The following is a 16,560-nucleotide window of genomic DNA, read 5'->3' on the forward strand; positions in this document are numbered from 1 at the left end:
CTGCCCCTGCCTCGCCCTGCCCGGGGGCCCCCAACGCTGGGGGACAGAGAGATCATTGAAAAGAACTTGCGGCTAAAGAGACGAGTCTCGCCCGGCCCCGGGGCTCAGGGGTTGAGCACTGACTCACGAACCAGGAGGCCACCGTTCGATTCCCGGCCAGGGCACATGCCCGGGTTGCGGGCTGGATCCCCAGGGGGGGCGGGCAGGAGGCAGCCGATCCATGATTCTCTCTCATCATTGGTATTTCTATCGCTCCCTCTCCCTTCCTCTCTGAAATCTATACAAATCTATTTTAAAGAGACGGGTCTCAATACGGACCATCCTCCCTGAGGCCTCTCGGGAGGGTCCCAGCAGCATCCTGCCCCCGCTCCAGGCAGACCAGGGCCCGTGGGCTCTGCCTCCCACCATGCCCGCCGTCCCACCACCGCCCGCTGTCCTGCCAAGCCCGCTCAGGAAAGCCCGCTTGGGCCCTGTCCCCGCTCCCCGCTGCATCGTGGGGCCCCCTAACTAGCGGAACACACACGTGACCCCCAGTTCACACACAGCTCATGCGATGGGCCTGGGAGATGTCGGTCCCTTGCCCTGGGGACAGGCGGCGTGCTCACGCTTACCTTGGAGGTACATCTCCTCGCCCTCGGCGAACATCCGGCCGCACCTGACGCAGAGCGCGCACAGGGGGTGGTAGTGCTTCTCGCCCGCCTGTGGGGACAGAGCAAGGGTCCTGCGGGGTGCAGCTGGTGCCCGGGATGCGGGCAGACATGCTGCCGGCAGGGAGTCCACAGAGCCCGATCGGGTGAGTGGACTCTGCCCTCTGGGAATCACTTCTGGGCGCAGAGGCCCGGCCATGCCACTGGCGTCAGCAGCTCCGTCTCAGCCGTCGAAGGGCAGCCCCCCCAACCCCCCCGCCATGAGGCGGAGGGCCAGCCGGTCACCTCCGTACCAGGGGCCCAGGAGGAGAAGGAGCGGGGCGGGGCAAAGCAGGCATTATTTCCCGGGGGGAGGGGGGAGCTGGGGGGGAGGGACTGGGGAGCTGAGGGGAGAATGATTAGTAATTTTCTTTGGCATCTCTGTATTGCTCGATTTTCTTGCTTAGCATTTATGACTTTCATAATTCTTAAAACCCATTAAGTTAGGTTCCAATGTTAATACTGAAATAACCTAAACAAATTACATTCACTGGTTCGGCTTAGTTCTACGTGGTGCCAAAAAACAAACAAAATAAAACCCAAATCACCCCGAAGTATTGCGTTCAAAATATTGTCTTACTTTATAGTATTTCTTACCCCTACAGTGAAGGGAGGGGGGCTGCAGCCTGTGGCTACGAGTGGATGCTGGCCCTGGCCAGTGTGGCTCAGTGGACAGAGCATCGGCCTGTGGACCCAAGGGTCCTGGGTTCGATTCCTGGTCAAGGGCATGTACCTCAGTAGCAAGTTCCCCAGCCCCGGCCAGGGCAGGAGGCAACCCATCGATGTGTCTCTCTCACATCTCTCACATCGACGTTTCTCTCTCTCTCCTGCTCCTCCCTCCCTTCCACTCTCTCTAGAACCCAACGGGAAAAATATCCTCAGGTGAGGATTAAAAAAAAGTGGATTCTGCCGAAACCGGCTTGGCTCAGTGGATAGAGCGTCGGCCTGCGGACTGAAAGGTCCCAGGTTCGATTCCGGTCAAGGGCACGTACCTTGGTTGCGGGCACATCCCCAGTGGGAGGTGTGCAGGAGGCAGCTAATCGATGTTCCTATCTCATCGATGTTTCTAACTCTCTATCCCTCTCTCTTCCTCTCTGCAAAAAATCAATAAAATATAAAAAGAAAAAAAAAGAAATATATTAAAAAAAATAAAAATAAAAAGTGGATGCTGACCCCATGCTTCACTCTTCCCTGAAACAGGAAGAACCCCACAACCTCTCCCTGGACTCGCCTGAGTCAGAGCCACTTTCCTCGCAAGCGAGTGACAGGGTGAACTTCATCACAAGCTGCTCGCTTTCTTCCCCTTGCGCTCCCCCCGCCCCGGCCACCCGCCCCGCGGTTGGCGGGGACCAGGCCAAGGTGACCCCGCGTGCGGCCAGAAGAACCCAGACGGGTTTGGAACAGTCAGACACTAAGGAGGGGTTCCATCTTCACAAAACTCAAGCACTCTTAGTCGGGGTGGTGGCTGCCCGGGGGGGCTGGGGGGCCCCGGGTGTCGGGGTGGCTGACACACTCTTGTCCGAGGGCCGGTTGCACGGGGTCCAGTTTGTGAACACCTATCAAGCTGCGCGTCGGGTGCGTGCGCCGCTGGGGGTGAAACACGCCCGCCGACGCTTGCCCCCACGTGGCCCCATGTGCGAGTTCAATGTACAAACTCAGAAGGGAACACGGGGTCCTCTTCACGACCCCCTTGGGCAGTGGATCCTGGACAGGACGCCAAAAGCATGAGCAGCAACAACTTCACCAGGAAAGAGGGAAGGCGGCTTAGACAGGAGGAAGTATTTGCAAATCACAGATCGGAGAGGGCTCAGGACCCAGCAGGTGCCAAGAATTCTTCCAGCCCAAGAACAGAACACCGACAGCCCTGCTGGGGGACGGGCACAGGCTCGGGCATTTCCAAAGAGGACGTCCACGTGGCCAAGAAGCAATGGATGTGCCAGCCCCGGGGTCACGAAGGAGCTGGCACCCACACCCCGTGAGGCGCCAGGGCAGGCCCCCGGGCGATGCTAGAACAGAGCAAAGCGGAAAGCAGCATGCTCCGGCGAGCATGTGGAGGAACGGGGACCCTGCGCGCTGCACGGAGGGGGACGGGGACCCCGCGCGCTGCAGGGAGGGGGACAGGGACCCCGCACGCTGCGGGGAGGGGGAAGGGAACCCCGCGCGCTGCGGGGAGGGGGACGGGGACCCCGCGCGCTGCGGGGAGGGGGACGGGGACCCCGCACGCTGCGGGAGGGGGACAGGGACCCTGCGCGCTGCTGGAAGGGAACGGTGCAGCCGCCATGCAACAGTCTGTCCCCGAAAAAGCAGAGAACCACCACGTGACCCAGCGGCCCCATGTCGAGGGACCCAAGAAAGATGAAGAGGCCAGAACAAGAGAAACGAAGACATAGGTCCACTCGGCACTCGCACGTGGATGCTCACAGCGGCATCAACCCGTGTCCATCGGCGCGTGAGCTGAGAAACAGATGACAAGGTGGGCGTGGGCTGGGCGGGCCCCTCTCCCACGGGGTCTCCTGCAAGGCAGGCAGGGACCCTGTCTCCACCTTCTCAGGAAGGCAGCCCCAGCCCACTGGGGACCTGTAAGGTGAGGGGTGGGTTGAGGAGGGAGAGGAAGGGAGGGAAGCGGGAAGGCGCTAGGACAGAGGGAGGAGAGTGGGGAGGAGGGGATAAAGGGAGGGAGGGAGGGAGGGAGGCAGGGAGGCAGGGAGGAATTGGTGGTCCCAGAGGAAGCTTGCTTTCTCGTTGCCATGGGGACAGCTAGGATGCTGACACAGGTGGGGCTCAGACAGCAGCACCCCATCCTGCCCGCCCCCCAACCTGCGCAGGGAAGCCTGGCAGCTAATTCTACTGAGAACAAAATCGAGAGGGAAGTGGGTGTGCGGGGAGGTGACAGCAGGGTGACTCCCCCTCTCTCAGCTGGTCTAGAGGATCTGGCTAAACTGCTGTCCCGGCAACTCCCCAGCACGTCCCAGCGCTCTCCCTGGGCGACTCCGTCCCCGGAGCCCAGCGCTGTCTGTCCGGGAGCTACTCCAGGCACCCACCTCTGCCCCCAGGTACCTCGGCCCCTCCCAGCACCTCCCCCCCTCCGCCCGGCCATCAGCACCTCCCAGGCCCTGCAGGACCCACCAGGCTCCTCCCCCGGTCCAGCACGGAGCAGGCCCATCAAGACAGACACCCGACATGCAGGACTGGGGAGCCTGGGTACAGGGTGCCTCCTATGTGAGAGACTGAGGAGGGGGAGGGAGCGCCCACTGGGGCCCGATGCACACGCACTGCTGGCGGCAGCACTGAGGTGGCACTCTGCCTGGGCACGCGGACCAGACGCGGGGCAGACCGAGGGCTCCTGCTGGCAGCGAGGACAGGGCCCGGCTGCTCCCCCGCTCTGGCTCTGGGTGGCAAACATCTTGGGGGCAAAATGGGGGGCAGGGGGTGACAGATGCCCCTGCTCCCTGCAAGCACCCCACCTGCAGCCCCGCACGGTGCCTTTGGCCTCCCCACCAGCCCTCGGGGCACCTGGCCAGGCTGCCTACCTGCCGGGGCCCTGGCACCAAAGCCCAGTCCGATCAGCCGACCCCACGGCGCCTCTCCAGGGCCTGTTCCCAGGACGGGCCTGGACGGGCAGAGTGACCGCGCGGACGGCCGCCTGCCTCACCCTGCAGCCAGGGGTCCGGGTCCTTCCCCTTCCCTTTCAGGTCCTGCACCTGCCACCTGCTGCCCCCGGGAGCCCACTGCCCGCACAGCCAGGCACGGCACGCTCTGGCAGGCTCAGGTGGAGCCACCGTGGCGGCTGCTCTCCCGCTGCCGAGCTGGCTCGCCTCCGCCCAGGTTCGTCTCTGCCCGCCCTCGCTGCCGCCTCTCCTCTCCAGGAGGGAGCTCAGAGCATGCAGAGCCCACGACGCAGCCAGCCCGGCTCCAGCAGAGAAAACAGGGCATCCATCTTCCCGGAGCCCTCAGCTCCGCAGGCCGGGAGCGAAGGCCAGTCTGTGGCTCCTGACACACAGAAGCATTGGGGGGGGGGGGACGGGGGGTGCGCAGACACCGCACCCCACGCTGTGCTCGGCTGCAATTTAACGCCGTCCACTCACTCTGCAGACTGGTCACCTTCCCCTTGCCTCTGGATCCACCCAGGGAGGCCTGCTGGTTGCCCGCCCCCCCCATCAGGCACCCCTGGCCAGCACTGAGCTGGGGACAGCTCCCAGGCCCTGTCCCTTGCGTCCCTAAGGACATTTCTGGAGCCTTCTATGGGGCCAAGAAGCAGGGCAGGCAGTGGGGCTGGGTCAGGCCTGCCGTTCCCCCGGCCCACGGTTGTCAGGAAGCCGCTAGGGTCACACGCCTGCAGCACCAACACGCACATACAGGTGTCGGAGCGGGTTCGTCTCTCTGTTACAAGATCTGTATGTGACACCGCGTGCCCACCACCCAGTCACATCCTCTCCCGTCACCAGATACTAGTGTGAGGGCCCCCTCTGCCCCAGCCCCTCCTGCCGGCAACCCCCACTCTGCCGTGTGTGTTCACGAGTCCCAGTTTGATGTCCCACGTGAGTGAATCATAGCTTTTCTGACGGGCTCGTTTTACTCAGCACACTGCTCTCACGGTGGAGGGCGCTCTTTAAAACACAAGTCAGTCCCAGGGGTTCCCTGGGGGGTGTGGGGAGCTCTGCAGCCTCAGCCCCAACCGGTCCTCCCCCCAGAGGCCGCTTCTGGGACCTGGGCTGGGTCTGTTCCCCCCACCCCGCCCCCGTGCTCAGCCTCTGGCCTTTCCCCGAGTCCTGTCACCCTGCCTCCCCCAGGGACCAGGGCAGCCCCGATGGCATCCAGCCAGCCCAGAGCCGAGGAGGGGCTGCAGGGTGGGTGAGGGCGGCAGCCTGGGCACCGGGCGCGCGGGCTTCGGTCCCACTCGTCTCGGGATTCCCCGTCCTGCGCAGACGTGGGCAAGCGCACGACAGGTGCTCTTCTCTCAGGGGACGCCGTGCGGCTGCCGCCTGGATCTGGACGCGCACAGGCGGTCCCGGGAGGACCTGGCCGGCCAGGCGCCCAGTCCCCTCTGCCCTCCCCAGGGACACAGTCCTGCCTGCTGCGCTCGCTTTAAACCCTCCAGGCCTCAGGCTCCCCATCTAGGCCGAAGGGCGGGACCAGGATCTCCAGCCCTTCCCACCTCTCCAGCTCAAGCAGCTCAAGGGCACAGGGGAGAGGCCCTGGAGCACTTCCTGGAGGAGGTGGCTCGCTCCCAGGAGTCCCCAGGCAGAGCGGGGAGGACGAGGTGGCAAAGGCTCGGGTGCAGATTCTTGCACACACACACAGGACTGCGGGTCACGTGGAGGCCCCCCCGGTCCTCACAGCGGGCAGCCTTACCTCCAGCACGTGCCCCGTGATGTACTTCTCACAGCCGTCGCAGCGGATGCCGAACTCGGCGTGGTAGTCGGCCTCGCAGTAGGGCAGCCCGTCCCTGCAACGAGCCAGGCAGTTAGGATGGGCGGGGCCACCCCAGCACCCCAAGACCCACAGCCCTCGCCCGTGAGAGGGGCTGTGGCAGAGGGACAAGCCCACTTCCTCTTCCTCCAAGTGACAGGACCACCCTCCGCGCTCCGCAGGCGGGAGCATGGCCTCCGTCATCACACCAGCCCCACGAGAGACCACGAAGATGGTCCCATTTCATGGATGGAGAAAATGAGGTGCACAGAGCTGGGGCCACCTGCCCAGCGGCAGAGTGAGGGGCTGGTGGCACCCCCAGAGGTTGACCGCGGGCCTATTCCGCGCCAGGCGCTGCTGGTGGTGGTGGGATTAGTGACGAATGACACACCATTTGGGGCACCGCCCCTGGGTACCTGGGCATGTGGGGCAGGTCGCTTAACCACGGAGCCCCCACTGAGGGAGCCGTAAGGAAAAGGTCCCGAGCGCTCATGGACGGGAGATCACGCAGGCACAGCGCAGGGTCCAGCATCTGCCAACCGGGAGCTCATTTTTTTTTTTTTAATTTCAGAGAGGAAAAGGGGGAGAGCAAGATAGGAACATCAATGGAGAGAGAGAATCATGGACCCGCTGCCTCCTGCACGCCCCACACTGGGGATCGAGCCTGCAATCCGGGCCTGTGCCCTGACAGGGAATCGAACTGTGACCTCCTGGTTCCTAGGTCATCACTCAACCACTGAGCCACGTCGCCGGCTGGGAGCTCGTTTAAAAGTGACTGCGATTATCATGATGATCAACCTCCTCTAGTCGCAGGGTGCCTGCGGGAGGGGCGGGGCCTGCTGGGGGGACAGGCCCTGGGCTGCAGGGGCACCTCTGCCCGCACAGCCTCCCGAGGGGGAAGCCTTGGCTCCCGGGACAGGGAGGTAGAAATGGGGCCCGAGGAGCCACTTTCAAAGGCCGCCGACCTCAGGGCCCTGCGATTCCCCACAAATGGGTGGATGTGCAGCAAACCCCGGAGGTTCAAAGATGATGTCTCCATGGCAACGCCAAGGCGCCCTCCTCCTCAGTTCTGGGACAGTCTGGAGGCTGCTAAGTAACAGCGCAGTGTGGGCCGCTGCGCTCCTGGGGGCTGCGCGGCTCGCTTCATTCTCACACACGCTGGCCGCCAGGCCGCCTCTGAGCCACCCTCCTTTACCTCGACAGGAGCCACAGGCGGGCGAGGTGCCTGCCGGCCGCACACAGGGGCTTCTACTGAACGCGGTTTATTCTGAGATAAGTAGAGTCACATGCAGTTGAAAGAAAGAAAACAGAGACCCAGCAAGGCCTCCCTGCAGAATCAGAGGATAAGGTCACCAGAAGTGACGCGGGTCCACCTCCTGTGCGTGTGTGCAGTGTGTGTGCATGTGCCAATATATGTGTGTGCATGTGCCAGTATATGTGTGTGCGCCAGCATGTGCGTGTGTGTATGTACCAGCATGTGCGTGTGCATGTTCCAGTATGTGCATGCGCCAACATGTGTATGCATGTACCAGTGTGTGTGCCAGCATGTGCATGTGTATGCACATACCCGTATATGTGTGTGCCAGCATGTGCATGTGTATACGTGTACCCATATATGTGTGTGTGCCAGCATGTGCATGCGTGTGCATGTGCCTGCATGTGCACGTGTGTGCATGTGCCAGTATATGTGTGTGTGCCAGCATGTGTGTGTGCATGTGCCAGTATATGTGTGTGCCAGCGTGTGTGTGTGTGTGCTGCATTCGTGCCATTTTATCGCAGGACTTCCTTTAACCCGCTCAGTCCCTACGATGCTCTGTCCCCTTGGGGCATCAGAACTAGCGGAGGTTCCAGGAGAGCTGTGCAGAGCCCCGGCTGCACTCTGAGCCGAGACCGCGCGCTGCACCGCTCTCCCTCCTGTGCCGGGGGCTCGCCTGTCTCTGTCCCGAGCCCTGGATGAAAATGCACGCCCTCGGCACACCAGGCGCCCGTGCAGGGCCAAGGTCTCCCAGAAGCTCCCTCCCCCACACCAGCCATCGGCCTCCGGAGCGCACGTGGGGAGCGCTGCGTGGGCCCGCGGCGGGGGCTGCCCTGTGAGGCCTGTGCTGGAGAGGTCTGAGCACAGGCTGAGGTGTCACGTTGTGACCACCGAGACTGCGCAGCCCTTGGCCCCTCACGCAGGGCTGGCGTCGGTTGACGGACACTTTGCATTGTGCAGGAGAGCCGGTGCCAGCAGGGGGCGAATTCCCAGGGGGGGCGACCTCAGGGATGGGTGTGGGAGGCGTGTGACAGTCAGAGGTGGGAGTGCGACATCTGCTCGATGGGCAAAATGAATGGCGGTGGCGTCTCTGCAGACCCCGTTAGGGAAGCCAGGCTCCCCGGCTGTGGGGACGGACAGGCCAGTCCCAGCCAGGGTTCCCGCCTAACAGTGGAGACGGGAGGAATGAGCGCGGGAGGAAGGCAGGGGACCGGCGGAGGCCCACACCCGAAGCTCCGGTCCGACGCCCGCCCGCTCACTTGCTGATGTACTCGGCGTTCAGCTCCTTCCCGCAGGTCTTGCACTTAAAGCAGCCCAGATGCCAGTGCTTGTCCAGGGCCACTAGGGACTGGCCGTTTCTGATTTCCGTGCCGCAGCCCCCACAACCTGAGGAAGGGCAGAACACAGATGTCACCGCCGTGGGCCCAGAGGAGCGGGAGCCTCACCGCTGGGTCTCGGGACACCCCTAAAGCAGTTAGAGTGCCCTGGGGAGCAGACAGAGGGGACAGTCCGGCTGGTGTGCTCTGGGACCCGGCTACAGGGCAGAGGGGCAAACATATAGAAAACAAGTCACAGAGTTTGTTCCCACATGGCTGGGCTGACTGCATGCACCGGGCCGTGGCTGGGCGCTGACTGCATGCACCCGGCCGTGGCTGAGCTGACTGCATGCACCGGGCCGTGGCTGGGCTGACTGCATGCACCAGGCCGTGGCTGGGCTGACTGCATGCACCGGGCCGTGGCTGAGCTGACTGCATGCACCCGGCCGTGGCTGAGCTGACTGCATGCACCGGGCCGTGGCTGAGTGGTGACTGCATGCACCGGGCCGTGGCTGAGTGCTGACTGCATGCACCGGGCCGTGGCTGAGCTGACTGCATGCACCGGGCCGTGGCTGGGCTGACTGCATGCACCGGGCCATGGCTGGGCTGACTGCATGCACCAGGCCGTGGCTGAGTGCTGGCTGCATGCACCGGGCCGTGGCTGAGCTGACTGCATGCACCGGGCCGTGGCTGAGGGCTTACTGCATGCACTGGGCTGTGGCTGGGTGGTGACTGCATGCACCGGGCCGTGGCTGAGCTGACTGCATGCACCCGGCCGTGGCTGAGCTGACTGCATGCACCGGGCCGTGGCTGAGCTGACTGCATGCACCTGGCTATGGCTGGGTGCTGACTGCATGCACCAGGCTGTGGCTGGGCGCTGACTGCATGTACCGGGCCGTAGCTGAGTGCTTACTGCATGCACCGGTCTGTGGCTGAGCTGACTGCATGCACTGGGCCGTGGCTGAGTGCTGACTGCATGCACCGGGCCGTGGCTGAGCGGTGACTGCATGTACCGGGCCGTAGCTGAGTGCTTACTGCATGCACCGGGCCATGGCTGAGCGGTGACTGCATGCACTGGGCCGTGGCTGAGTGCTGACTGCATGCACTGGGCCGTGGCTGAGCTGACTGCATGCACTGGGCCGTGGCTGAGCTGACTGCATGCACCGGGCCGTGGCTGAGCTGACTGCATGCACTGGGCCTGGAGCTGGGGGACAGAGGCCTGCCTGCCAGGGGTGGAGCATCTGGGCCTGGGCAGGTGCACCCTCCAGCCAGAGCCAGCACGGTCCCAGGGCTGCTTGGCAAGCTCTGGCTTTCCCAAATTATCACACCGTTCAAACCACATGCACCTTTGGAAAACGACTTTAAGACAGACTCCAGCTCCAAGATCCAGTGCCCAAGGGAAGGGGCTTTCCACCGCTCGCTGCCCAGGCGGGGGAACCAAGTGGATGAATGTGTGCACATGTGAATGAATGAATGAATGAATGGGAACCACGTGGGCGGGAGGAATCAACACTGGGCAAGGGCCTGGCTCCGGAAATCAGTAGGAACTGCCACTCTGTCCCAGGACAGGTGGCCCTGGTGCTGGGACACCACAGCGACCCCACACGCAGGGTGGGCTCCAAAAACACCACCTCTGCAGCGGGATCGTGGCAGCAGCAGGGCCCGGGACGCCGGGGCCTCGGCCCAGTCCCCACATCCCTCTTGGTCCCGAAGAGTCACCCACGCTGGGAAAGGCCAGCACCTGCCCGCGCCTGCCCCGCTCTCACTCTGACCCACGCCCACAGGCCAGCGGGCGTTCCTGCTTTCAGAGGAACAATCTCCAGTTTCTACATGCAAGAAGCACATATTGAGCACCGACTCCATACACACCCCGGCCAGGCTCCTGCAAAGTGCAGCCCCTGACCACAGGCCCAGAGTTCAATGCTCCTTTAAGGGCTCTCCCAAGGGGCTTCTAGGAATTAACGGTGAGGAGCTGAGTGAGCTGGAAGGAGAGGACGAGAAGTAGGCCAGGAGGGCCTCCTGGAGGAGGTAGGCCAGAGCTGGGCCCAACGCAGGAAGGGAGGTGGATGAAAAGCAGGAACGGCACACAGGGCAGCGGGCACAGCCCCTGCAAGGGTTTGACGGCACGGACGTACCGGAGTTTTCTATCCTGGTTCCCTTCCTTATGATCCCCCCACCTCTGGCCAGCGCCAGCCCCCTCCCTCCCCCCCACACCACTCAGCGCCCACTCACTCCAGAGGCCCTGGGACAGGTGCGCACTGCCACCCGCGGACTTGGGCAGGGAACACTTCTGGCACATGCATTCCTTCCCGTTGAAGGTCACTCGGTCCCCGGGCGGGAAAGGCAACCTGAAACAAGAGAAGGAATGACAAGCCAGGACCCAAGACGCACACCATCACCTCCCCCTGGGACCTCGCAGGTCGAGGACGCCCGGTCCCTCCACCCAGTGCTGCCGCATCCCTGCTGTGTGACCTCAGGCCAGTCCGTGACACCTGAGCCGCAGTGCCCTCATCCACACCAGCAGACCGAGTGCCGGCGAACCCCGAGGAGGGGAAGTGCTGGGTCACACGCCAACTGTGCGTCTGGCAAACGGCCTTCCACGGCGGTGGCGCCCTTTTGCGCTCCCACCAGGAGAGTCTGAGAACTCCTTTTGCTTCGCGTCCTCACCGACGCCCCACACCCTCCTTCTCAGTTTCGGTCATTCCGGTGGCTCTATGACAGTATTTCATCCTCAGTCCAAGCTGCCTCCCCTGGCGACGGACGATGCTCAGCTTGTTTCTGGTGTCTGTGGGCCGCTCACATATATATTTTGTGGAGTACACGTTAAACTCATTTGCCCATTTTTTTTAATAGAGTTTTTTTTTTGTCTTCTTTTTTTTAAAAAAAAATATATTTTATTGATATTTTACAGAGAGGAAGGGAGAGGGATAGAGAACTAGAAACATCGATGAGAGAGAAACATCGATCAGCTGCCTCCTGCACACCCCCTACTGGGGACGTGACCACAACCAAGGTACATGCCCTTGACCGGAATCAAACCTGGGACCCTTCAGTCCGCAGGCTGACGTTCTATCCACTGAGCCAAACCGGTTTTGGCTGTTTTTTTGTCTTCTAATATGGACTTGCAGAAGCTCTTTATATATTTCGCACACCAGTGCTTCATGACATACGTATTATCTACCAGTCGATGGCTTGCTTTTGCTTCTTCTCGGTGTCTTTTGACACTTTCCTTCAGCATGACAATTTTCCTTTAAGTTGGTTGCAGATGCAGGACTTCTGGCAGCAAATTGTCTTAGCGTCTGTGTGTCTACAAAAGCCTTCATTTTTTGACTGACTGCTTTCCTGACACTTTTATTCATGTACACTCTAACAGTCACATCCCACTCAAAGGTTGTTAGGGTATTCAACGCTGTGCAACCATCCCCACAGTCAATTTGAGGACATTTTTTTTATCACCCCCCAAAAGGAACGCCATACCCTTTACCGGTCTTGCCTTCATTTTTAAAGGGTTGTGTGTGTGTGTGTTTTATAGATTTTTTTTCAGCTCTTTAAAGATGCTGTTCTATTGTCTTCTGGTGCTCATAGTTTCAGATGAGAAGTCCGCAGTAATTCTTTTACTAGAGGCCTGGTGCACGAATTTGTGCACGGGTGGGGTCCCTCTGGGTGGCCTGCAGGGATCGGGCTGAAACCTGCAGCCCAACGCCGCCTGCAGCTCCTACCTGCCGCTCCTGCTCATCCTGGCCCCACTGTGCCTGCCGCGGGCTCCCCGAATCAGTCCCGACTGGGAGAGGCTCACGCTGCTGCAGCAGCGCTCACCAGCAGTGAGCCCTGCATCTGGCACCCTCCCCAGGGGAGTGGCCTGCGGGATCCGACTGAAACCAGTTCTCCGACATTCCCCGAGGGGTCCCGGATTGCAAGAGGGTGCAGGCCAGGCTGAGGGACCCCACCGGTGCACGATTGGGCTGGGGAGGGACTGCGGGAGGGCTCCAGGGCATGTCTGGCCCATCTTGCTCAGTCCCAATTGGCCGGACCCCAGCAGCAAGCTAACCTACCAGTCAGAGCATCTGCCCCCTGGTGGTCAGTGCACGTCATAGCAAGCGGTTGAGCAGCCTTAGCATAGCATTAGCATATTACGCTTTGATTGGTTGTACCGTTGTTCTGCCGTTCAGCCTATTTGCATATTGCCCTTTTATTATATAGGATAGATTCCACTGTACATATGTGGTGGTGTTTTTTCTCTTGCTGCTTCTAAGATTTTCTTCTTATTGTTTCTCAGAAATTTGTGCTAGAGTTGGCAGGTTTTTGTTGTGTTTATTCTGCGTGGGGTTCACTGCGATTCTTGGAACCATCCGTTTCCAGTTTTCATCAAATTTGGACATTTTCCAACCTTTATTTCTTCGAATTTTTTTCAGTCTTCTCATCCCCTGGGTCTCCCCCTCCCAACCTAGAGGGACAGACAGACAGAACTATATCCACAGACCACCCGGTCTCTCTTCACATTTTCAGTCTTTATTTATTTATTTGTTTTTGTCTCTTTGCTTTAGATAAATAGTTTCTATAGTTATGTCAAGTTCACCGATCTTTTCCTCAGCAAAACCTCCTGCTCATTCCTCCCAAGGAATGTCTCCTTTCGGAAATTGTAATTTTCATTTCTAGAAGCTCCACGTGGTTTCTTTCAGCATCTTCTGTGACTTTCTTTTTTTTTTAAATATATTTTATTGATTTGTTACAGAGAGGAAGGAAGAGGGATAGAGTTAGAAACATCGAGAGAGAAACATCGATCAGCTGCCTCCTGCACACCTCCCACTGGGGATGTGCCCGCAACCAAGGTACATGCCCTCGACCGGAATCGAACCCGGGACCCTTCAGTCCGCAGGCCGACGCTCTATCCACTGAGCCAAACCGGTTAGGGCTTCTGTGACTTTCTTATGTTTCAGCTTTCCTTCACACGCCTACACACGCGGCAGGCGGGGTCCCCGCGTCCCGGTCCGTGCGGCCCGCCGTCGCTCGCGTTCCGGGCCCCCTGCCACGGGCTGGTTTCTCTCCTGGCTCCGCGGCGCTTTTGTTTGTGTTTATGAACAGTGGCGTTCGGTCGGAAGTTGGACATTGTCCGTTCCACGTGGCCGAGGGCGGACTTCCTTTTATTCCCACGGGGAGGGCCGCGCTGTGCTTTGGCGGGCGGCCACCGGGTTTGCGGGTCAGCCTGACCTTTCTGAGGCTTTTCCCGCCCTCGGTTGGCTCTGTCCCACCGATAATGCGTGGATGGTCCTTGTGGTGTCCCTACGGCATGCTGGGTATTCGGGACGGTCCACCTGGCCAGAACCCAAGGCCTCCCAGGCTGGGAACTGCTTAGCGTACAGCCAGCTGGTCCCTCGCTGCCTCACCCTGTGAGATGCCCTCCGTGTCCACCGGGCTCTGTATCGGTCGGGACTCGATGGCCCGCTCCATAGCGCCCGGAGCACTGGTCCGGCGCAGCTCTCTCCCCTCCGCACGCTGCTCCGTCTCTCAGAGGACCGTCTCCCGACGCAGCGAGAATGCCAGGCCCGGGGTCCCGCCGGGGACCGCGCAGCAGGCCAGGCCGTCACAGGGCTCTGTTCCTTTGCCCGCCTTCTCTCAGTCCTCAGCTGCCTCGGCCCGACATCTGCAAACAGGTGTTTTGTGTCTTTTGTCCAGTTTTCTCGTTGTTTGTAGTGGACGGGGGGTCCGGGCCCAGCAGGACGGAGCTGTCAGCTGTTACCCTCAACGCCGCCAATGACCCAGAGGTGGTCTCTCAGCCCCACTGCGATGGCGTCGGCCCTGGTCTCTAAGCAACTCGCCCAGAAACCACTGAGACAGCCTGAGGGACACTGACCCTCTGGGTAAGACACAGGGACCCCTTAGAAACGGTCCCCGGCATTGTTCCGCCCGCTCCACATCCCCAACAAAGCCCCGCTTCTGCCTGGTGCACGTGCCGCGGGACAGACACGGCCTTGGGGACAACACTCAAAAGGCTGCTGTTGAACTGGGTGTGAGGAGACGGAGAAGAGAGCCGCATACATGCCTTTTGTTTCGTTTTTCCAGGGAGAGGAAGAGAGAGGGAGAGAGAGAAACATCAACGATGAGAGAATCCTGGACTGGCTGCCTCCGGCACGCCCACACTGGAAAATGAACTGTGACCTCCTGGTTCATGGGTCGACACTCAACCACCGAGCCACACTGGCCAGGCAACACCAGGGTTTTCATTCTTTGTTTTCCAGAAATGAGACATTCCCCTGGGAGCAGTGTGGCGGTGGCGGTGGCGGGAGGGAAGGAGGGAGGGCGGCGGTCTCCCTGCTGCTGAGGGTCGGGACCTGGGTCTGCCCCCCGTATCCGTCACTGCACCCCACACAGTGCTGGGCAGCCCGGCCAGAGGGGACTCAGCCCGGCCCCGCCCACATCAAGCTGCTCCAGGGACACGTTGCTAGAGAGGTTGGCCCAGGAGAGCGTCAGGACAGGATGCAATGGGTGTGTGTGGTGGGGGGCGCTGCTCCCAGTGGGAGAGGCTCTGGGAGGCACCTCCCTGCACTGCAGTGTCTGGGACTGAGCCCTGGGGGTGTCCGCTGATGCGCCCCCAGGTGACCAGGCCTGGCCCGCGAGGCGCGTGGAAAGCCCGGCGGAGTGAGTGACGGGAGCTGACGGTGAAGGCCCAGCCGGGCTGAGGCATGTGGAGACCCAGGGGCAGTGTGGGCAGTGCCAGGCAGAGGGGAGGGGACCCAGCATGAAGACCATGGCGGGACCCCTGCGCGGGACAGTGGCCTGGGGGGTTCTGGAGAGGGAGGGATCCTGGAAGCCACCCATTCTGGGGGCTCACGCACCTGGTGCCTGGGTGTGGTGTCACGGGGGCACAGGCAGGGAGTGCAGGGGGACATATGCCTGGTGGCTGGGTGTGGTGTCACGGGGGCACAGGCAGGGAGTGCAGGGGGACACATGCCTGGTGGCTGGGTGTGGTGTCACGGGGGTGAGAGGCAGGGAGTACAGGGGGACACATGCCTGGTGGCTGGGTGTGGTGTCACGGGGGCACAGGCAGGGAGTGCAGGGGGACACATGCCCGGTGGCTGGGTGTGGTGTCACGGGGGTGAGAGGCAGGGAGTACAGGGGGACACATGCCTGGTGCCTGGGTGTGGTGTCACGGGGACACAGGCAGGGAGTGCAGGGGGACATATGCCTGGTGGCTGGGTGTGATGTCACGGGGGCACAGACAGGGAGTGCAGGGGGACACATGCCCGGTGGCTGGGTGTGGTGTCACGGGGGCACAGGCAGGGAGTGCAGGGGGACACATGCCTGGTGGCTGGGGGTGGTGTCACGGGGGTGAGAGACAGGGAGTGCAGGGGGACACATGCCTGGTGGCTGGGGGTGGTGTCACGGGGGTGAGAGGCAGGGACTGCAGGGGGACACATGCCTGGTGGCTGGGGGTGGTGTCACGGGGGTGAGAGACAGGGAGTGCAGGGGGACACATACCCGGTGCCTGGGTGTGATGTCACGGGGGCACAGACAGGGAGTGCAGGGGGACACATGCCCGGTGGCTGGGTGTGGTGTCACGGGGGCACAGGCAGGGAGTGCAGGGGGACACATGCCCGGTGGCTGGGTGTGGTGTCACGGGGGCACAGGCAGGGAGTGCAGGGGGACACATGCCTGGTGGCTGGGTGTGGTGTCACGTGGGTACAGGCAGGGAGTGCAGGGGGACACATGCCCGGTCCTGGACGACGGGCAGGGCAGGGGCCGCAGGGTCTGGGCTGTGAGGCTGCGCTCTGGTATGCGGCCGCCCAGTGTCCACCTGCCGTCCCGGGCTGGGCCCTGCCTCCCTCTGTGGCTGTGACCCACCGGGCAGCAGGAAGGGGGCCTGGCCGGCCCGGGGTGGGTGCAGGGCCCGGGGTGG

At 61.8% G+C, this 16,560-nt stretch overlaps 1 protein-coding gene across 3 annotated transcripts in view; it reads right to left on the reverse strand.

Annotated features, from left to right (window-relative positions):
- The window catches only part of ABLIM2 (actin binding LIM protein family member 2), a 102,421-nt gene that overhangs the window by 49,934 nt on the left and 35,927 nt on the right, over positions 1-16,560 (reverse strand). For all 3 annotated transcript variants that reach the window (XM_080682802.1, XM_080682804.1, XM_080682803.1), the window contains exons 4-7: positions 10,899-11,014; positions 8,610-8,736; positions 6,039-6,132; positions 612-699 (exon numbers count right to left, since the gene is read on the reverse strand). In XM_080682802.1, coding sequence (XP_080538928.1) covers positions 612-699; positions 6,039-6,132; positions 8,610-8,736; positions 10,899-11,014 — 425 coding nt within the window. The remainder of the gene's footprint in view (positions 1-611; positions 700-6,038; positions 6,133-8,609; positions 8,737-10,898; positions 11,015-16,560) is intronic.

The sequence above is a fragment of the Plecotus auritus genome, assembly GCF_963455305.1.
Source record: "Plecotus auritus genome assembly, chromosome: 1".
Taxonomy (NCBI): domain Eukaryota; kingdom Metazoa; phylum Chordata; class Mammalia; order Chiroptera; family Vespertilionidae; genus Plecotus; species Plecotus auritus.